Source organism: Aspergillus viridinutans, assembly GCF_018404265.1.
Source record: "Aspergillus viridinutans IFM 47045 DNA, scaffold_7, whole genome shotgun sequence".
Lineage (NCBI taxonomy): Eukaryota > Fungi > Ascomycota > Eurotiomycetes > Eurotiales > Aspergillaceae > Aspergillus > Aspergillus viridinutans.
This window is the reverse complement of record NW_025091223.1, coordinates 943,281-964,443: the sequence shown is the minus strand read 5'-3', so window position 1 is coordinate 964,443 and position 21,163 is coordinate 943,281. Positions and strand designations below refer to the sequence as shown.

Here is a 21,163-nt window from a genome sequence, read left to right as displayed (position 1 = left end):
CGCGCCGACAGTGCGGATTCGCGTTTCTGGTCGGAGTCTCGGAGATCACAAGCGATATTTCATCTATTAATATATCGGATGAAAAGAATCCGTTCTGCAGATTCAGGAGGGAATAGATCACCGGTCCTCTTGTGGATAGTCCGGGTGCTGCGGAAAAGGACGGGGATCTAATTCACTTCAGACGGCGTAAGCACATGGGATCGTCGGGCTCAGATTGACCTCTGCAATGCCTAGATGATTGACCAGGACGAAGGGAGGACAGATTCTTCATGTGAATTCGCCGCGAGTATTCTCTAGCGGCATATCCCAATGCGATTGTAACGAAATGCATCAATTATTAGTCTAACCGAGTAGATAGTATAGTCATATCTCATAATCATTAGTCGTGCCAATCAACTGGAAATCAAGCAGGACGACTCTCCCGGGTCGAAACAGGCAAAAGACTCCCTGCATAGCGCGTGTCCATGCTCCGGCGCGACTTGCTCATGCTGATAATCTTCTCCATCTCGATCGTGTCCTCGTCCAGCTGATCATCGCTGCTTTTCTGCCGATGTGACATCCACTGTCGAATGTGTCGCATCGCCTCCTGGAAGACATAGCCGATATCGTCGACCGACAGCGCCAGCAGAATTAGCGGGATGGAAATGGCAAAGCCGATCCCAAACGTATACTTGGCCACATACGACAGATGCAGCTCCTCGGACCCGTCCGGCCCCTTGGGGAAGTCCTTGATGTTGATGGTGAAAATGGATGTGATGAACGACAGCGGGAGGAAGATGATGGTGACGATAGTAAAAACCATGATCGTCTTCCCCTGGCGGGTGGTCCCCGCCGCCTGGTCGCGCGCGAACCGGGCCTCGAACGCGTTGGCGTGTTTCTGCTTCAGGTCGAGCAGGTCCGTAATGGACGAGTAGATGCGCTCGGCCTGCTTGTCCATCCGCTCGATGTCCTTGAGGTGCATGTCGATCGTGCGCTGCTGCTCCTTGAACCGCTTCTTGACCTCGTACTGCGACCGGTGCTGGCCGTGGTAGATCTCGCAGATCACCTCCTGGAAGTCGTCCAGGATGTGCTGCTGGTGCTGCAGCACCGTGCGGATCATGTTGAGCTCGTCGCGGATGTCCTTGGCTTCCGCCAGCAGATCCGTCTCCTGCCCGATGTCGAGGAGGTTGTCCACAAACAGCGGCTGCTCGTCTTCCTCCGCGGACTGTTTCCCTTGTGCATTGTCTGCGTTGCGCGCAGACCGGCTCAGCTTGCGGTGGTTCTTGAGCCAGTCCGATGCTTGTGCGGAGGCGCGGTTGAACAAGTTGAACAGCAGCGTCTCACGGTCCGTGGCGACGCCGATCGACGCCTCGAACATGTCCAGGAACTGGTATTCCTCGTCTCCCATGCGGTGCCGGTCGAATACCCCCGAGCAGCGATTGGTGATGATGATCGCCAAGTCGTAGACCGACCGCACCGGTTCCCGTGTCTTGGAATTAATATCCTCAATAATGCCGTCCAGGACGTTGAGCGGGTCGTTCTTCGGCTGGTCCCACCTCTGCGCAAAGCTCGTGACAATGAGGTTCGTTCCCAGGATCCACATCCACAGCTGGTCCACCATGAAGATCTTGGGATCGGACCGGAACCGATAGCGGCCCTGCCCTTTGGTCTGGTAGCGGTAGATCACCTGGTCCTGATCGCGACTCTGCGTATCGATGTTCGGATAGAAGAACTGGTCCAGAGTCCGTCGCACATGGAGCGACGTCGTTGACGATGCCAGATGCGCACTAATAAGCATCTCGTCCCTTGTAGACGATCGCGAGATCCCCGGGCTTTGGAAGCTGAGTGTTTCGGCTCGCTGGATAGCCTCCTGCATCTTCTGCCTGCGCTCTGCGGTCTCAAAATGCAAATAAGGCATGAACACGCACACGTTGCAGGCCGGAGTGAGTGAGTGGTCCTTGCAGAGTGACAGGGGCGCTCGACGCTTTTCATCCTGCGCCGATGAATGTTTACTACCCTTCGTGTCGCTCTTGGGCGAGGGCCCAAACTTGCCCCGTTTAGGCGTCCCTTTGCCCTTTTTGCCCTGCGAGCTGCTGAACCCATCGTCAAGCGAACAGGTATCCGTTCGTTCAAGCTTCATACCCTGGACCTTTGATTTTTTGGCCTTGGAATGGTCGTCGTTCCCATTGACAACGATTGTGGGCAGCTCCGTCTCTGCATTCTCCTTGGGCCGCTCATCCTCATGAACAGGGCGCGCTCGGGGGGTGCTCTGACACAGCGGCCGCATAAAATGAGAGTGCGTCCGTTGTCCCCGGTGCTGGTAATTGAACGACCTCTCCAGCCCCTTGAAGCTCTCCACGTCGTGAGCCCCTTCTTCGATAAACGACTTGGTGAGCAACGCCTCCACCCAGGCCATGTTGTTCGCGGGCAGATGGATCCATCGGAAATCCGTCGCCTTGCTGTCCGCTGGGATGCTGCGGAACGCCTGCTTGCGTGGATTTTCTGCGTCCCGCCCATACAACAGATTAAACACGGACGTCTTCTGGACCCTATTCTCGTTGTGAAAGTTGCCAAAGTCGACCACCGTTGCATCAAAGGCCTCACACGCGCCGCGCGCATCCGCCGACAGCGCATCGATGTTGTTGAATGGCGCCAGGAGCAGCACGATGTCCTTTCGCTTGAACTGCGCCGCCCGGAGGAATGGGGTGCTCCCAAAGTTGTCCCGGACACGGCGTTTCAGGTCCGGTCGCTCGAGCAGACACTCGACGACCTCGCGGTGACCGGCCTGCGCGGCCAGATGCAGCGGCGTGACCCCGTTCAACAACTGCGCGTTGATCTTGGCCCCAGCCTGCAGCAGCAACCGCACGATCACCACCGAGCCCTTGTCACAGGCATTGTGCAGCGGCGTCCAGCCACCATCGCTCCGGGCCTCGATGTCCGCCCCGTGCTTGAGCAGCAGCTGCACGATATCCTCCCTGTCATGCGCCGCCGCGATATGCAGCGACGTCTTGTTCCTCATCTCGACGGCATTCACATCCGCGATCGGGCCCCGCCGTCGTGTGAGCAGCAGCTCCGCGACCCGCAGCTTCCCCGTCGCACACGCCCAGTGCAGCGGCGTGCGGCCCAGCTCATCCCTCCCATCCGCGCCGTCAAGCGCACACCCCGTCCCCAGCAGAAGCTCAATCACATCCTCGCCCCAATCGCACTGCTTATCCGCCGCCAGGTTATGCAAGACATTCCTCTTACGCAGATCCCTCGCATTGACGTCCGCCCCGCGCGATATCAACACCTGCAAGACGTGCCAGTGATTCCTCCACGCAGCCGTCATCAGCGCCGTCCGCCCTTTCTTATCCGCCGTCTCCGTCGACGCCCCGTAATCCAGTAACAGCTGCACGATCCGGACATGGTTGTGCTCGACGGCACGCAGCAGCGGCGCAACACGGTTGCTGGGGACCTCGGTCTTCGCCCCGAGACTGAGCAGGTACTGCGTCGTGGCGATGGATCCGCGCTCGCAGCTGCGCATCAGGCCCACGCGCAGGAAGTTCTCGCTGAATTGCCCATTTTCGCGGGCCAGGTACACAATCTGCCGGAGCCTTTCTAGGTCGTCGTTCTCAGCGGCGCGGAGCAGGCGGGGTTCGAGCCGGTCGTGGCTGTCGCTGGCGATGCTTGAACGGGACCGTGACATGGCAGCTGTCTTATTCCATCATAAATCGACCAATCTGCGAATTGTCAGGACCCACTGGATGACAATCTTTGTATGTGTATTCAGTAGCTGTACGGAGTAATCCAGCCCGGTCAAAAGGGACAAGAAAGACGCGGGCAGGAAACAGGTGAAAATTTTGGAATCAGAGCGCATCAGGGGCTGTTTAATTTCGTTTCAGCCCCAAGTCCGCACGGTACGAGGTCGATAAATTAAGAATCGCCGGACACATTTTAGCTGCAGCTGGTCGGATTACGATCTGCCGCGGGCTGCGGTACGACTGAGACATCGTTCGCAGCCACACGGGTCTGGACTCTGGGCTCTTGTTATCTTGACTATCTGATAGATAAGAGCAGATCAGTAGATTAGAGAGATGGAAGAGGGACGGGACTTTGAAGAAAGAATAGGAAAATCGGATGGCCTGTGTTGGTGATTCGACAGCTGATCTGAGTTGCCGAGGAATGGTGCTCTGTGCATATCTCTGGGTTCAAGTTGTGTCTTGTCTCAGTAATTGAACGATGCACAAGAGAAATAATACAGGTATTTAGACCGTTCAACAGATACCTTTACCTGAGCTATTTCCGATGGTTGATGGTCCGAAGTGGGAGGGAAATATAGGAGATGTCCCGGACAAGGATAGGAGGTAGATCAAATCTCCGCACAAGACCAAAGGTCCCTCAATTACATTATCGCCCATCAGGCATATTATCTCTATCCGTCTCTTCTTAAATAACATCAAACCGAGTGGTCGGTCCCGGTCGGTCTAGAAAATGGTTTCCATAAGATGGCAAGTCGGAAAATCAAAAATAGGGGACCCGAAAGATGACGCAAAAACCGAGGACCAGTATAGGAGGACCAGTATAGGAGATCAGGGCCAAACCTATCAACCCTCCGTTCAACTATTTATCATATCACGCATGCTCCTTGAGCGAAGTTCGCCTCGAAATTTGGTTGAGTTCCCAGTCTTATATTGCGCCGGCCCATCCGTTTTGGTCCTTGTAAAATGTGTGCACTCCATAAATGATTAATGAACAGTAAAGAGACAAACAGAGATGGAATAAAGCAGTGAATGAAGTGGGAATGCAGAGAGGACAAGGTGATATGGCAATCGGACAAGTAGTAATGCAGATCAGATGAAGTGTATTCAATGCTCCAGAAACAGAAACTTGGCAAAGGAGGAGTTCTCTCCCGGACTCTGTACACGAATTATTAAGGTTCTCATTTCTTCGCTCTTTGATTGGGAACCTGCTTCAGAATATCATCGAAGCTCATGTTGGGGTTGAACCGGCTGACGGGCCTCGCCGGTGGATCAACGGGCGCAACTCCAGCGGGCAGCGGGAGGGCCTCGAGACCTGGATAAATGGAATGGCGATGCTCGGTTCGAGCTCGCGCAGCCGGTGAGTTGGTGCGAGGGATCACCGGAGGCGGTGGTGGGGTGAGACCGTTGGGACCCAGGAGTTGCGTTGGCTGCTGGGGTTGCTCAGTGGACGAACCGCCCGACGATGGCTGTCCCTGGTAGGGCGAAGATAGCGAGGATTCGTTGTCATAGGGGTCATCGATGGTCGGAGGCCCCAAAATGGCGTCCTTCTCGGCCCATTGCTCCGCGACCTGCCAGCAATGACTGCGGCGGTAGATACCCTCGACGCCGTTGACCACGACGTCCGAGGGCAGGCTGACCACGCCAGCTCCGCCGGCAACACCAAACCAGCTACGTGCTGTCTTGCCATCGTTGTGGATCCAGGGTGCACCACCGCGGGGTGCGATGCACAGCAGATACTCCACGCCTTCGGTGTACTTGACATCCTGTACATCAACGACGAGCAGCGGTAGAGCTTGGATCACACAGTAGAGAAAGATCCACTGACCGCAGCGGAGATCGATGAGATCTTCAATATTCTTGCCGTGCGCACAGCGCCGTTCGAATTGCATAAAGGCTTCGATAAACGGGGTTGGCCGCATACTCTCCCGTGTGTATGAGCCCATGAGCACGGCATTGATATCAGAGTCTCTCAATTTCTTGGCCCTTCGCTTGGCCTCCTTCTTGGGGTCCACAGCCTTCAGCTGCAGCGAGGCCAACGACGGGAACTGGGGAACGTCGAATGGGATAGGTGGCTGAACCGGCGGCGTGGCCCGGTCGTACTCGCTCAACACCTGGCGGAGGGCACGGGTCATGATTTCCTGCGTGTCTTCCGACCCGACGATCTCAAGGGCCGCCATATCCACGGTTCGCGTGGTCAGGGCGGTCCGATCGACCAACATGTCGTACAGATTGGCAAAGTCGTCGTACAGATCCTTCAAGACCTGGCGGTTGAGCCCGCTCTCTTCAAATTGGTTCTTCTTCGACCGGGCCTTTGGTGGCCATGAGCCGTACTTTTGTCGGTAGTAGTGCACGGTAAACCGTCTGAACTCCATAAATGCGGCCTTCCACAGCTTGAATCGAACGACCTTGCTCTCCGCGGACGTGGTCGAGTTGGCCACCCCGGAGAACACCGAAGGGAAATCAAACTCGTTCAATTTGCTATGCAGGACCCGAAGGCGAGTATCCAGGTCGATGAAGCCACGTTCCATCCGTTTCTGTGTGACGGGGCTGATGAGACTGAACTTGGGACTCCGCAGCTGCTTCAGCTCGTCCAGCTTACCGACACCGTGGACGAACCCCTCGAGATACAGTGGAAAGTAGCGCAGACGTTCTCCCAGCACGACGGCCTCAATGGTCTTTTCTCGGCTTTTCCGGACATCGTCAAGGTGCAGTTCGTCGCAGTAGTTGCTGAAGCTGCTGGTGGCCGTTTCGCCGAAATTCGTTCCGTCAAAATTGCTGAACTCGAAGCGAGACAGCAGACTGGCCACGTCCATGAAGATCGAGAAGAGCGTGGGTGATCGGGGAGTAGCGATCAGGGATTGGCCCAGGAGGAAGGCGAAGAGATTGCGGAACAAAAGGAGAGTCTCATTGTCCTCTGGCGAGATTCGACTGTCGGGGCTGGACAAATCGCTGTTCAGAGGAATTGGAAGGTACAGATGGAGCTCTTGGAACTCATCCAACCCCTCATCATCCACAAAGGCCATCCGCCTACTGCCGGTGCTGTCATTATCGTCGTCGGGGTATCGGTCCTGAGGAGTCAGGGGAGGTGAGGCAGGACCTATCATAGGACTACTCAATGACATGGAGCGTGCTTGTTGCTCCAGGGCGTTGATTCTGTTCGGGTCTGTGCCCCGGGCAAGGAATGTGAGGGACGGTGATTCAGCGAAAATGGTTGAATGAACTCTGAACGAGGGCGACCGTCCCGTGTTTTGGGGGAACAGGTAGACGTAGGTGTCACCACTTTCATTCCACAATTCCGGAACCTATGATAGCACGTAGAATTAGCGGACTTGAGCCCAAATCTCGAGGGTGATGAAGAGTAGGAACAGACAGCGGACATACCTGTTCGCCTCGGATCAAAGGGCCCACGTCGTACAAGATCTTCTGATCCAACCCGGCGATCCAAGCAGTCGGCATCTGAGTATTTGCATTCTGGGGTCTAGCATCTACAGAGCTCGCTCGCGCTCGTCCCGGGATCCAGCTCCGTCGTTTCGAAGGGGTCCCCGGGCGCGAATCCGGCCCTGTCCCGGGAACGAATAACCCCCCAGAGCTGGAGGGTCTGCCCCTGCTCTGCGGTCTGCCATCGGGAGAACTGTTGACGCTGTTGGCAAGATCCTGGTTCACGGCCAGGAGTGATGGAGGCGGAGGGAGAGGCTCATCCAAGTCGAATTGATCGATGAGACCTGTCGTTCTGATGCTCCGGGTGTCTGAATAGTCGGACTGAGGGTTAGACACTAATCGCGCGGGGCGGGAGCTGCTCCGCGGGCGTTGCTGTACATCCTGCGGGTATTGGTCGGGCGAGTGCTTCGGCAAGCTCGGAGAGACTGGTGATGAGGAGAGAGAACCATCTTTGTTTGACCCCAATGAAAAGAGGGACGATATGCGCTTGGCCGATCTTACAGGGGCTGACAACATCGTAGGGGTTCGCTGTACAAGAAAGCAATTGGTAAGTTGGAGAGTCGGACAGCAGCGGGCGGGTGGATGTACTCGAAAGACGATCACAAAAAAAAGGAAGGCAAGACAAAACAGAAGATGAGGTAAGACTCAATCGCGAACCATGCGAAAGAATGGACTAAACCATATAAAAAAAGACGGTTTAGGAAAGGGGACGAGTAGGGTAGAGGAAGAGGAAGAGAGCAACAGAGAGAGAGTGGTTGTCTCTGGCGCGTGGTGTTATTGGGGAATGTGATCGGCAGGAGGGGATCAGAGGAGGAATGATCAGTAGTAGTTAGACTTTACCTGTTAGATACTTGCCAGCTGCGCTTGGCCAAGGATCTGATTGATCCAAGTAGTACCTTGGTTCTGCTCGAGGTTTTCGGAAGACCAAGCAGTGATATGACGAATGTCTGGCACTAAGCTGGTATATGGTGGTGGAGTATGGAGAGCATCGACTGATTGACCGAAGTTGCACAGTGAGTTGAGAGAAAGAGACGAGGGGAGGGAGAGGAAATGATTTTGATTTCTCATTCTTTTTGAGACCCTTAATTAACGATTTCATCATTATTTTATGCTGTTAGAAATCTTATTTACATTTTTTTAATCTACTTCTTTTTTTTCTTAATAATCTTTTCTTATGATGGATCATGGCTGTACTGGACTACTGCAGGTCTCTAGCTCTAGTTAGTTAGTGACTGCCAGTGGGGAATAATCTCTTGGTTTTCTCGGCTCTACGGTAATTATAATTGACTAACAACTCTAGTATTGGATGGTTTTGAGGAGATCAGGAGAGGCTGTGTCTGAAAACAGTGTGTTTATCGACAATGACCATTTAAACCGTCAATGTGATTTATGTTGGTGCCTCCGCCTCCTGATGAGCTGTGCCGAGTACGTACAGCCCTCAGGATCACCAGACGATTCAGATCTCATCTCATCTGCTCCTGTCTGTCGTCTGAAATACTTGAGCATGGCTGAGAATGTCTCCAACATTGATTTCATCATGATCAGTGAAGCCATTCATCCTCTTTCAGTTTGACCATCAAAGGCATGCTCTATATGAGCACTGTGGAAAATGCACTATGCGCCATGTCTAATGCAAGTATGAACCATACAGCCACCTGCCAAGGGTAAACTGTTTGCAATTTATTTAGCATCTTGACACGGGTAGATACTGATTATCAGATATCTCCTGGAAAAAAAAAAAAGTCAGCTAGAGACAAACCCACATAATCAGGTAAATTGACATTTTTGGCTGGAATGCCAATGTGTGGTTAGGAGTTAGGACTCCGCCTTGTATGATTTTACCCAAATTATACCTTCACTCGTCACTAAGTTGTTTACACTTTGCCTCTACACGTTATTGATCATGACCAATGGTTTTCATATAGTCTCCCAATATTTATGTATTCTCTGTGCACTTTCTTCGTGATGCTGAGATAAATTATGGTAGCCTTGGTGAGGCTCAGGGGCAGTCGGTGCTAGATATCAGCCTAGAAGCAGAAAAGAAGACGGGAATCTTATGGAGTATTAAAGGTACCTGATCTGCTAAAAATAGAAACATCACCACCCGACCTGTTTTTGATTGGTTTGTTGGCGCTTGACTTTGGAAGGATCCGAAAGTAGGAGCCTTAGACTCTTAGGTACCTTAGTTGGTCTTGTTTGTTTGGTTTGATTTGATAAGTAGATAGTTAACGGAGCATTCCTACATAAACATGGATGCTCCGCAGTGGCAGAAAATGTTTGGAATCCCCGACCGGAATCGGTACCAGTTCGTCAGCCGTGGTAAAGTACGTACTGTATTCCCCCACACCCGAACTCTTCCAAGTCATCCGGATGGCTTTTTCTGTGGTGCTTCAACTGACAATCCACCACAATAACCTGACTAGATTAAATGTAGATAATTCCTCACTAGTCTCACAATTGCTCCTATTAAACATGCTTGGTCGTAAGCTATCCAAACCAGGACCGGTACTGAAGGGAAGGAGAAAAGAAATAACAATGGCATGCGTATTCCTCTGTCTCAGTTATTTCAAATGGCGGCGGCCAACGTCACCGGACTGACGTGTCCTTGTCCTTCCACACTGAAATTTTCAACACCAAAGGACATCGACTGAAACCGAGTCACCAACACATACATAGTTAAAGTTTCTACACTGTACACATAATAGCAAGTGGCAAGTGACAACTATTGACATGGGTTTTATTCCCGCCCAAGAGCGGATCGATCTCTTCAAAGGCTGGCCTAACCCTGCGCTGTTGCCCACCACAGCCTTGGCCCAAGCATCCGCCACCGTCCTGTCTACGCCGTCCATCTGGGCCCCAGCCCTGCTGTACGGTCCTGATGATGGCTATCTGCCCCTTCGCAAGAGTGTTGCTGAATGGTTGACCCACTTTTACAAACCACGCGATCCGGTTTGTTTCGACCGGATCTGCATTACTGGTGGTGCCAGCCAGAATCTGGCATGTATCTTCCAGGTCTTCACCGATCCAAGTTACACCAGACATGTCTGGATGGTAGCGCCTGCGTATCACCTAGCATCTCGGATGGTGGACGATGCCGGCTTCGCGGGTCGTATCAGAGCCGTCCCGCAATATGACGCGGGGCTCGATCTTGAATATCTCCGTCGGGAGATGGAGGCCGCCGAGCGGAAAGCTAATGAAGAGCAGAGATTCGAACCGGTACGGTAGACACTGACTGTATATCAGATCTCTCTCTCTCTTCCATCCACCAACTGATCTGTAAAGAAACATAAACCTCCGAGGCCATGGGGGAAAATCTACAAACACGTCATCTATGCCACGCCGACGTTCTCTAATCCCACCACGCGGACCATGTCCCTGTCCGACCGGGAGAAACTGGTCCAGCTCGCGCGCGAGTTCGACGCCTTGATCGTGACAGATGACGTCTACGATTTCCTCCAGTGGTCCGTGGATCCGGACCGCCCCCTTGCTGCGCCCGACAAGGCACGTGTGCCTCGGTTGGTAGACATCGATCGCTACCTGGACGGAGGACCCCCTGATGAATGGGGAAACGTCGTCAGTAACGGGAGCTTCAGTAAGCTGATCGGACCTGGCATGCGGACCGGATGGGCAGAAGGCACGGCCAAGTTTGCCTACGGTCTTTCTCAAGCGTATTGCCTCGTAATTTTGACCTTGGAATCGAACTATCTGAGCTGATGATCTGGCAGAGGTTCATCGCGGTCCGGAGGGTCCCCGTCCCAAATGGCCTCCACGATAATTGCTCAGTTGCTCGCCAACGGGGCCTTCCAGTCTCATCTAACTGAGGTCCTGCAGCCCGCTTATGCTCGCAGGTACCATGTCATGATGTCGGCTATCCGCAAACACCTTCTCCCTCTGGGCGTAGTACTACCCTACTCCTCCGAGGTCGTCGGTGGATACTTTATCTGGGTGCGTCTTCCGAGTCCGTTACGCGCAAGAGATATCGTGCAACTGGCTCTGGAGAAGCAGAAAGTCACGGTGGCTGCTGGTGACATTTTCCAAGTCCCCGGGGACACGGTGGATCGAGGCAACGACTTTCATGATTGCCTGCGACTTTGTTTTGCATGGTCTGAGGAGGACCGACTCGCTGAAGGAGTGCGACGACTAGGATGTGCCATTCATGATGCTTTAGTTGAACCCACTGCCGTTTCTACGTAGTGTTGACTGACCATGGTTAAAAGCGGATCGGCCCGCATATATCTCCTCTCTGGTCCTAGCAATTTAGCAAATCCCAGTTACTTGTTCACCTTGTCCGTCCACTCTTAGAACCTCTAGCCATCAATAGTCATCTATATATCCCTGTAGAGATTCATGGTTACAGCTTGTCTAATCACCACCCTTTCTATCTCCACCTTACCACCCGGTCTAATAGCAACGCCATGCAATCATCGACAATATAATTCACTTGTACAGTAGTAGTCGATGAGGAGCGTGTGCGATTTCGAATTGAAATGGTGGAAAGCAGATTAAATCGACCAATAATGTGGTCTATGTGCTGCATCTGCCACCATGCTAAGGATAGAGATATATACCTACCTACAACTACCTTCAGGCCCCAATTCAATGCCTACCAGCAGTTACATTACCCTTCCAAAGCAGAGCAGACCAACGACAACTCTCCATTTAAACCTAATGAGATCGAGGGTGGCCCACTTGTGATTTTAATATATCTTTACGTAAAGTCTTCTTTTACAGTGGCCTATTTTCTGAGTTTGCCTTCCTCAACCAGCTTTCTGATTATCTTGAAGAGACTTTCCTCTTCATCCTTCAGATACAGGCGGAACCTAGGCAGTGAAGTAGATGATTGCTACCAACGATGCCGCAAGACGTTTACAACCGTCGTAGCTAGTACAAACCAATTGTAGGTCTTCACTTTGGTTTGCAAAGCATTTCTTAGTCCTCGCCTCAGACTGGTTTAGTGGCCGTGACCGTGGTCCGGTGATAACATCCGCGTGCTTGTAGCTCTCTGGCACTTTGAGTTCACCTAGTGGTAGTTGTAGCCAGTGAGCAGTTAGGTGTTGCCAGTCAGATAGGTCAGGCCTCCAGACATTGAGATCTCGGAAGTCGGGATCTTTGAAGACCATCACGGCACCGCTTGGCCGAGCATAGCTGGCCGCGGTTTTGAAATCCTTCGCGACATATATTCCTGGGCCAAACTCATTCTCGTGAGCGTTGGGGTTGATTACTGGTATAAAGGAGCTCATGGATAATGTGAGCCCAACCATGCTCAGGCCCCGAAACCAAAGCGTGTCACTGTCAATGTTGAGGCTTTCGCCTAGTTTCCTCCTGACTTGGCCTACCGTCTTGTGAAGGTTCCTTTCGCTTTTAATTTTTAGACACAGGGCGGTGTCCGGGAAAGTCCGGGGGCGGCTAAATGGGTATATGTCCGCAATGCAACGTTGGGATGGTTCTGAGGTAACTGCGTCGGGGATCTGAAAGGCTGGCGCAGCATGTAAGGACTGAGGAAGACGTAGCCCATCGTATACTTCTTGAATAAACAACGGCATCTTGCCCTGCTCGGAATAGTAATCCATCAAGAATCCCATGGGATTGGCGTTGCGAGGGACTGCGACTATCTCATCCTCCAGAATACAAGCTGGATCATCGATGACTTTGACCAACTCTTTGTGGCCGAACAGCCAGAAGATGCTCCTGATGGAGCCAACCATCGAGTAACAGCCTGTTTAACTCAGTCAGAACTATCGCTATAGGATAAACCCCTAGATATGGCAAGGTAGTACTTACGAGCACAGTCGAATGCTAAATACTCCTCGATTTCGGGAGGTACCGGTCCGGGGTACCCAATTCCTTCAAGCCAGATGGGGTCAAGCCAATTCTCTTCCAGAAGCTTGGGGTCCTTCATTTCACGGCTGTAGATCACCGGCGGCTCGTCTGAATCTATGTCATCTTCAGATGGAAGGCCTTCATGGTCTAAATCACTAAGTGAAATGTTCTCCAGCTTCTCAGTAAGAGTACTTACCATTCCGGAGCGTAGCCATTCAATCCAGTCATTGTTGTCTTCAAGATTTAACACCTCTTACAACTCTTTTTTTGTGCTTTCTATTTTTTTAGCTTTTGGCCCTGCATCTTTCTGGTCTGTGTCCAGTATTTCAGCAAAGTTGAAATCAAACTCTGGGTTATCATCCGCCGTGTTTGTCATGGTTGAGGTCAGAAAAGGGTTTCTGATGTCAAAGATGGATATAAGAAGGGAAGAGAGATGTAAGAAGGAAAGATGGAGATAGTGATATGATAAGTAGAAGATAAGGCTGCATATAGTATCATGCTTAATTCTTGATATTCACTACTATTAATAAGTAGAGTGAATATAGTTAAGGTCAGTGAATAGTAAGAATTAATAAGCAGAGTGAATAGAATCAAGGTTAGTGAATAGGGAGAATGAACTGAGATAATAGTAAGAGAATAAACTAAATAATAATATCTTTATATTATTCTTAATTATAATTTTTACTTACTTTTCTTTCACCTTAGATTGCAATGGTCAGAACTAAGCTGCCTAGTTCCACCACGAACAAGGCCTGGAATACTTACAGAGTATTATCATGGCAGTCTGTCTGGACCTGAACTGAGGCTTTTAGCGGAGAGCCTAGTCGAAATTCAAGATTTTGAGGTTGAACCAAATGCAGGCGAGCTAGTCAGTAGGAAGAAGACCTTGAGAAGAGCTGTAACCTTTACATTTGTGTGTTGGTCACATGACTACCTTACCTGGATTCACTGCGATACGGCGCAATGTCGACAGGGATTACCCTCCCAACGCCGAACGCCGAAACTACTGCTGGGCTACAACCAGAAGATGGCCTGCATCATTCACAGATCCCGAGGGAAGATCTGTCAAAGTACCCGGACAAGGAAGTAGACGTCTGCGGTTATGTGAGTTGCACATTTTCAATACAAGGAATATATCTATGGTATTGACCGTGCCAGGACGTCACGCCGCCGGAATGGAAAGCCCGCCTCCTGCGAGCCATGTCGCAAAGACAAAGTCCGGTGTGATCATGGCCATCCTGTCTGTTCCCGCTGTCTGCGGCGCGGCAGCACCAGTCGGTGCTTTTATCATCCTGCGCCTTTGACGCGGGCTACGAGGAGTCGGGGGTTCATTGAGGATCAGCATGCTTCTGCGGAGCCCCAATCCGAACTCCGCGGGTCTCCTGAGGCTTTGTCGTCTCCAGGCTCGAGGTCAGACCACTTGCTCTCAGCGGGATACTTGGGACCGACCAGTTTTGTTTCTGTTTGGCGAAGGAGACGGTGCGAATGAGCTAGTCCCTACCGCTGATGAAAGCACTGCGGCGTCGTCTGTTCCAGCGTGGTGGGTGAAGAGAGCTACCGAGGTCGTTGGCCATCTTGTGGAATTCCCTACTCTCAAGCAACTGATACTGGAATTCTACGGTGTCAGTCAGGCTGCCGTGATTGCTGCGCCTTTCGTCCTGAATGCACTCTCCCAGATGCAGGATACCTACCATGCGTACCAGCTGGATCAAGGGGAGACCGAAATTCCGGCGTTAGTTGCAACCGTCCTTGACAACACGAGGCGGAAATTTAGTGTCCCGCCTACGGTGGACGGAGCGCACTTCCACAGGCTCTACGCAGGTTCTTGCCTGCGTTTGGAGATACTTGGGGTTGTTTATGCTCTGGCAGGTCGAGCGAGTCAATTCGGACTGGGGCGACCGAAGAACAAGCTCCTGTCCTCACACTTTGCGCGCAGGATGCTCGCGGCGAGTGATACCGCACTTCAAACGTGCAGATATCTATCGCCTGTGAATGACCTTACGCTCTGGGTACTCCACGAAAATCTTCTCTTGTCCACGTTGGTCCTCAGTCACTCGAGTGAGTTGTACATGTCAGCGGAGAAGTAGGCAGAAGACTGACGAGGTGAAAGGCTCAGTGACCTGGCATCGGCTAGGTGAACTCGCGACATGCATTTTCGAGCTTGGTTTGCACCGGGATCCGGATGAACGCACTGATCTTCCGGACTTTCTGCTGGAGTCCCGACGCAGGCTATTAGCCGCTGTCTATCAATTGGACAAGAGCATTGCGACCTTCTTGGGCCGACCACCCCGGATTTCGTGGAGACATTCTGGTTGCCGCCTGCCTCTCGATATCAGCGATGAGGCTCTCACCGGGAGTAGAGAGCTTGCGCAAAGATCAGTGACGGCGGAAGGGTGGAGTTGTCATGCTGTCTACCAGCGTTCAGCCTGGATCCGACTGCGCTTCCTCATCAGTACGTTTCGGGAGGAAATCCTGGAGCTGTCCTTGACAAAGATCAGCGAAAATCGGGACGAGCAATTGAGGTGAGCTTGGTTTCCCGTGACCTGAAGCTGAAGGTTAATGGTGAAACAAAGAGACGTCTCCCGCCGTAGCCGCCAGGCCTGGGATTTGGTACCTAGTCATCTTCACTATACAGAGGACTGCTGGAACACTCATCAACCGATCAGCGTCAAGGTCATGCTCATTGTCTCATACCTGGCGTTTCTCTACAATGAGTTTCTTGTGCAGCGACTGTTGGCACTCAACAGCACAGAATATAGCGCTGCATTGGTCGATGTCAGTTCGACCATTCTCTCGACGGTCTTGACCTTTGGCAGACAACAGGAATGGGTTGTTGATATCCATCGCGACTTTATCTGGACGGTAGGCGATCCATTCACCTAGGAAGTATCTTGCACGAAAGACGCGACTAACCAGTCGCAGCTTCTCCTCTACGGCTTTTCCAGCGCGAGTGTTTTACTCAAAGCGCTCCAAATGCACGCCAGCACAAACCAGTTACCAAGCCTCTATCCTCGAGGCATTCTCGTTCGGCACCTCAGTGTCTTCATCTCACATCTAGAATCAATGGCCGGACCAGGCACCGCCAACAACGCATTTTTCAGCCGAGCGACTCGAGTCTTCTCCCGCATCATGGACGAGATACTCGCGCCCGAAGCGGTGACTGCAACTGAAACCCCCGCTGTAGATTCTGTTGCTGATCTAGACGTCTCCCTGTTTTCTGATTTTGAGGGAGTCGGTCTCTTGGATACGATGGATTTCGCTTCCGTCCTTGATCAAGTTTGTATTAGTGACTCTTATTTAGGGCGTATGCAGGTCTCGCTGCTCGCATTTAGCAACTATCTCGCTATTCCTATGTAGATCGTTTCAGAGTTGCCAAGGCAGCAAGGCAGACATACTTTGCCCCTGGCCTGGATAATGCGGTGGACCCACGTGCCGTGATGCAGTCAGTTTGTTCTATGTAGCCTGTAGTCCTGACTCCTGTGTTTTATCCGCATAGGCAGTGCCGATATTTCTCATAAGATGGGCAGTCGAACCATGAAGAAAAACTGACTCACCCATGATAGCGTGACTTTAGACTTTTCGTCCTGCTGACGTATTATGAATTCTGTCTCAAGGGTCAACCGCGACGACGTAACCAGGTGCCATTCCCGACCCAAGAATGTCGAGTCAGGTAACTAGTGACTCCTCCTAACGACCAAGTGGATCTCTTGGCCGTCGATCTGCGCGTCGAGACTGCACCGCACGCGCCGTTGGCCTGGACTGCTATGTGAGGATTCCTGTCATTCTACGTGCAGATGCCAGGTACACGAATCATCGTGCAGATCGTTGAGTCCTCAGCGCCAAAACAGGAAATATGTCGAGCATGGAATGCCCACGCGCTTGTATCTCGGGCGCTGTCGGCCTATACGAAGCACACAGGATTCCTCGCCAACTTGGTTGCAAGTGTCGAATTGACAGGTGAGACTGAAGCCCAGAACCGGGATGAAAGGAATTTGTGTCTTAAGTTTACTCGTGGACCGTATGTAGGTTGTGTCGTCCTGGACGATTTCGCGGTATGTTGTCTGGCCCTAGGTATATAGGCTACTGGACGGATCTATTGCTTTTGCTCTAGGAGTTTTCTTTCGCTTCTTCCTCTTCTGCCTCTTCTCCTCTTGTGCTTGCAAGTACTCATCTCCCTGCTCCCTGTCTCAGCGAGTCGAGGCCTCTCCTTGCAAGGGCAACTCGTTCGAATCACTACCTAATTCGAGGTTAGTATCTCTATTTTCCCGATAATGGAACGAGGCCATCAAGGCTTGTTCTTCCTTTAATTTCTCCAGATGGAGCGCTCATATTTATAGCCAAGGAGGACATCACCGATTTCTGCTGCTTGAAGCGTTTCATCGGGCCGTCTGAGTGTTTCACGCTCAACTGGCAAGGCCGCCGTCTTTTAATCTGATTGGCTGCCGGCAGTTGACTTCTGCCCAAGGACTTTCGCTGATTGGCTGTTATTCATTCCTCAACTATAAGAGGTAATTTCAAAACAATACCTACAGTACGCGGTCTGCTCCCTCATTTGATGACTCTTATTGGTTTTAATGGTGTATTGTCATAGTATTTGTTTGAAAGGGACAATCGCTATACCTTACCTTACCATTCACTCGGGCTTCATTGTTCTTTCTGGCCTGAGGAGTTACTATTGAAGGCACTGATCTAGTCCCTCTTTCTAATCATTAACACTTCTTTGTCTCTCTCTCACCTGTTTCTGTCTCTTCTGTCGCTGTCTTCTCTTCCTTCCTTCATTTCTGGTGGTTTGGTGCTGTGTTTGTCTCTCCTTCCATTTTTCATCTGTACTTTATTCCCTTCATTCTCTGATATTCCCCTTGCATTCTCAGTCTTTCCTTGATACGCGCTCCAATCGTTTATCTTCTACGCGCCAAAGAACAAGGCGTGGGAAGACTCTCAGTACTGGTTGCTGATCAAATTTGTTTGCTACTTGCATTGATCATTGCTGGCTCAGTGATCATATCCCAGTGAATCGAAGATGGCCTTTCTTCGCACTCCGGTCGTGCTCTTGCTGGCGCAGATACTGCTCTTCCTGGGCCTTGCCAATGCAGTCCCTACCCCGGAGTCTCTCGATTTGCATGCGAATCTAGCTAGAGATACTGCGTCGAGCTTCTGGGTGGCCAATATCAAGCGTCAAGGCGCCGTGGCTTTCGGCCAGAGCTCGGGTTATCAGGTTTACCGCAATGTCAAGGACTTTGGCGCCAAAGGTAGTCTCCTTCTACTGAGTCCACGGTACTTTTTTTTCTGACCAACAATCTAGGCGACGGAGTCACCGATGATACTGCGGCGATCAACCAGGCAATGTCTTCCGGGAACCGGTGCGGAAAAGGGTGCGATTCCTCTACCACCACTCCCGCTCTGGTTTACTTTCCTCCCGGTACATATGTTGTCTCGAAGCCCATCATCCAGTACTACTACACCCAAATCGTCGGCGATGCCGTTAATCTCCCTGTGATCAAAGCGTCCGCTGGCTTTACAGGCATGGCAGTGATTGACGCCGACCCATACGAGAATGACGGCTCCAACTGGTACACCAACCAGAACAACTTCTTCCGCGCCATTCGCAACCTGGTCATCGACCTCACGGCCATGCCTATGAGCTCCGGTGCTGGTATCCACTGGCAAGTCGGTCAGGCAACCAGCTTGCAGAACATCCGCTTCGAGATGATCAGGGGAGGCGGCGATGCCAACAAGCAGCAAGGTATCTTCATGGACAACGGCTCCGGCGGTTTCATGTCCGACCTGGTCTTCAATGGTGGCAACTACGGCATGTTCGTGGGCAACCAGCAGTTCACGACCCGCAACCTGAGCTTCAACGACTGCAACACGGCTGTTTTCATGAACTGGAACTGGGCCTGGACCTTCAAGTCCATCTCCATCAACAACTGCCAGGTCGGTCTCAACATGTCCAACGCGCCTCAGAACCAGACAGTTGGCTCCGTTCTCCTGCTCGACAGCTCGGTGACCAACACTCCCACTGGCGTTGTGACCGCGTTCACTCAGGACAGTATTCCCGTCGGCGGCGGGGTGTTGATCCTCGAGAATGTCGACTTCACCGGCTCCAATGTGGCCGTTGCCGGTATCCGTGGTAACACTATCCTCCAAGGCGGATCTGTTGTGGCTAGCTGGATGCAGGGTAACACCTACAGTCCAACAAACTCTCTCAACAAGCGTGCAACTCAGGCCAAGGTTCGCGTGGTGACAGAGACGGTTGTCGAGACCGTCCTTGCTTGCCCTGCGCAGTCTAGTGAGACCCTGGAATCTGCCCCGGCAAAAACAGCGCCTGCGGCAGCATCGACCGAGGCTCGCCAATCCATTGCAGATGCTTCTGAGTCCACTCAGGTAGCAGGCCAGCTTAGCGCAGCCAGGACTGGTCCTGTGGTGTATCCCACTCTGTCTGGCGGCCTTTCCAAACCTGGTTTTGGCCCTGGTTCGAGCGTCGGTTCTCAAGTGTCATGGACTAAAAACCCACCTGTCCCTACCGGAACTGTCGCTGCCGGAAATCCTTCAGCAGCTCCACCTGCTGGCACCTCTGCCGGAGAGACACCTGTTGCCGTTCCAAATGCTCCCCACACCACGAGCACCAAGCCATACGTTCCCACTGGGCAGGTCTCCGCCTCGTCGGCCACGGTCGCTTCCATTGCCGTGAGCCACAGTGCCAATGCATGCGCGAGCAAGGCAATCACCAAGACGCGAGTCCAGACCGTCATGCCTCAAGCGACCAAGCCAAGCACTTTATTGAATGGCCCGAAGGTGTTTGAGCGATCCAAGCCTCAATACACTGAATACGCCGCTTCGTCCTTTGTGAGCGTCAAGTCGGCTGGTGCCAAGGGTGATGGCCAGACCGATGACACGGCCGCCATCCAGAAAGTGCTGAACAGCGTGACCGAAAACCAGATCGTCTACTTCGACCACGGTGCCTACATCATCACCGACACGATCAAAGTGCCCAAGAATATCAAGATCACCGGTGAAGTCTGGCCCCTTCTCATGGCTTACGGCGACAAATTTGCGGACGAAAAGAACCCAATTCCCCTTCTCCAGATTGGTCAGCCCGGAGAGAAGGGCTCTGTGGAGATCACCGACCTCGCCATCCAGACTAAGGGCCCCGCGCCGGGCGCAGTCCTGATGGAATGGAACGTTGCCGAAACCAGCCAGGGATCTGTGGGTATGTGGGATGTGCACTTCCGCATTGGTGGCTCCGCAGGCACGGAACTGCAAAGCGACAAGTGCTCCAAGACGCCCACGGTGACCACCAACCCCAACCCGGAGTGCATCGGTGCGTTCCTGTTGCTACACATCACCGAGCATGCCAGCGCCTACATCGAGAACGCTTGGTTCTGGACGGCGGACCACGAGCTCGATCTGGCCGACCACAACCAGATCAACATCTACACCGGCCGTGGTGTCCTGGTCGAGAGCGATGGACCCGTGTGGTTGTATGGCACGGCCTCGGAGCACCACCAGCTGTACAACTACCAGGTTGCAAACGCGCAGAACGTCTTCATGGCCCTGATCCAGACCGAGACGCCATACTACCAGTCCAACCCCGACGCACTGACACCCTTCACGCCCCAGACCACATGGAACGATCCCACCTTTGCCCACTGCACGACCGCCTCGTGCCGCAAGGCCTGGGGTCTGCGCGTGATGAACACCTCGGACCTGTTCGTGTACGGGGCGGGTCTGTACAGCTTCTTCGACAATTACGGGCAGACATGCTTGGAGACCGAGTCGTGCCAGGAGAACATGGTGGAGGTGGACTGCTCGAATGTCCATCTGTACGCACTGAGCACCAAGGCCAGCGTCAACATGATCACCTCGTCGAGCGGCGCGGGTATTGTGCCTCAGGACGAGAACGAGAGTAACTTTTGCTCTACTATTGCTCTCTTTGAACAATCGTGATCATTTTGTTGCCTGTTGCTTGTTGCGTGTGCTGATGATGGTCATGGCTCTCTTTCTTGTTCTTTGTTTTCTTGGGGTTTATTTCACAGGACACCCGTATGTTTCTTGCTCTGGCGAGCCAGGGTTGCAGGTATCTAGAGGCCAGTGGTGGTTGCAGATAGATATGACATGTGGATACACCTTAGACAGAATACATTGATTCCCAACGATCCTTGCGAAAACATCCCAGCCCATACACG

At 52.4% G+C, this 21,163-nt stretch overlaps 7 protein-coding genes across 7 annotated transcripts; 4 read left to right on the top strand and 3 right to left on the bottom strand.

Moving 5' to 3' along the window:
- Positions 1–403: 403 nt before the first annotated feature.
- Positions 404–3,664, bottom strand: Aspvir_008824 (ankyrin repeat protein; the record flags this gene model as incomplete). The annotated part of the gene is made up of 1 exon (XM_043271981.1): positions 404–3,664. One exon carries the CDS (start codon positions 3,662–3,664, stop codon positions 404–406), a length of 3,261 nt encoding a protein of 1,086 aa, XP_043127916.1.
- A 1,233-nt stretch (positions 3,665–4,897) lies between these two features.
- On the bottom strand, positions 4,898–7,673 carry Aspvir_008823 (uncharacterized protein; the record flags this gene model as incomplete). Its single annotated transcript, XM_043271980.1, has 2 exons — positions 4,898–7,021; positions 7,101–7,673. The coding sequence occupies 2 exons, from the start codon at positions 7,671–7,673 to the stop codon at positions 4,898–4,900; spliced, it is 2,697 nt and encodes an 898-aa protein (XP_043127915.1).
- A 2,214-nt stretch (positions 7,674–9,887) lies between these two features.
- On the top strand, positions 9,888–11,351 carry Aspvir_008822 (aminotransferase-like domain-containing protein; the record flags this gene model as incomplete). The annotated part of the gene is made up of 3 exons (XM_043271979.1): positions 9,888–10,373; positions 10,440–10,825; positions 10,883–11,351. 3 exons carry the CDS (start codon positions 9,888–9,890, stop codon positions 11,349–11,351), a joined length of 1,341 nt encoding a protein of 446 aa, XP_043127914.1.
- Positions 11,352–11,977: 626 nt separating this feature from the next.
- Aspvir_008821 (uncharacterized protein) lies at positions 11,978–13,176 on the bottom strand (the record flags this gene model as incomplete). Its single annotated transcript, XM_043271978.1, has 2 exons — positions 11,978–12,873; positions 12,939–13,176. 2 exons carry the CDS (start codon positions 13,174–13,176, stop codon positions 11,978–11,980), a joined length of 1,134 nt encoding a protein of 377 aa, XP_043127913.1.
- Positions 13,177–13,940: 764 nt separating this feature from the next.
- Positions 13,941–14,204, top strand: Aspvir_008820 (uncharacterized protein; the record flags this gene model as incomplete). The annotated part of the gene is made up of 2 exons (XM_043271977.1): positions 13,941–14,081; positions 14,136–14,204. The coding sequence occupies 2 exons, from the start codon at positions 13,941–13,943 to the stop codon at positions 14,202–14,204; spliced, it is 210 nt and encodes a 69-aa protein (XP_043127912.1).
- Positions 14,205–14,320: 116 nt separating this feature from the next.
- Positions 14,321–16,334, top strand: Aspvir_008819 (transcription factor domain-containing protein; the record flags this gene model as incomplete). Its single annotated transcript, XM_043271976.1, has 4 exons — positions 14,321–15,035; positions 15,088–15,499; positions 15,551–15,839; positions 15,900–16,334. 4 exons carry the CDS (start codon positions 14,321–14,323, stop codon positions 16,332–16,334), a joined length of 1,851 nt encoding a protein of 616 aa, XP_043127911.1.
- Positions 16,335–17,997: 1,663 nt separating this feature from the next.
- exgO (exo-beta-1,3-glucanase Exg0) lies at positions 17,998–20,924 on the top strand (the record flags this gene model as incomplete). The annotated part of the gene is made up of 2 exons (XM_043271975.1): positions 17,998–18,226; positions 18,280–20,924. 2 exons carry the CDS (start codon positions 17,998–18,000, stop codon positions 20,922–20,924), a joined length of 2,874 nt encoding a protein of 957 aa, XP_043127910.1.
- Positions 20,925–21,163: the final 239 nt, after the last annotated feature.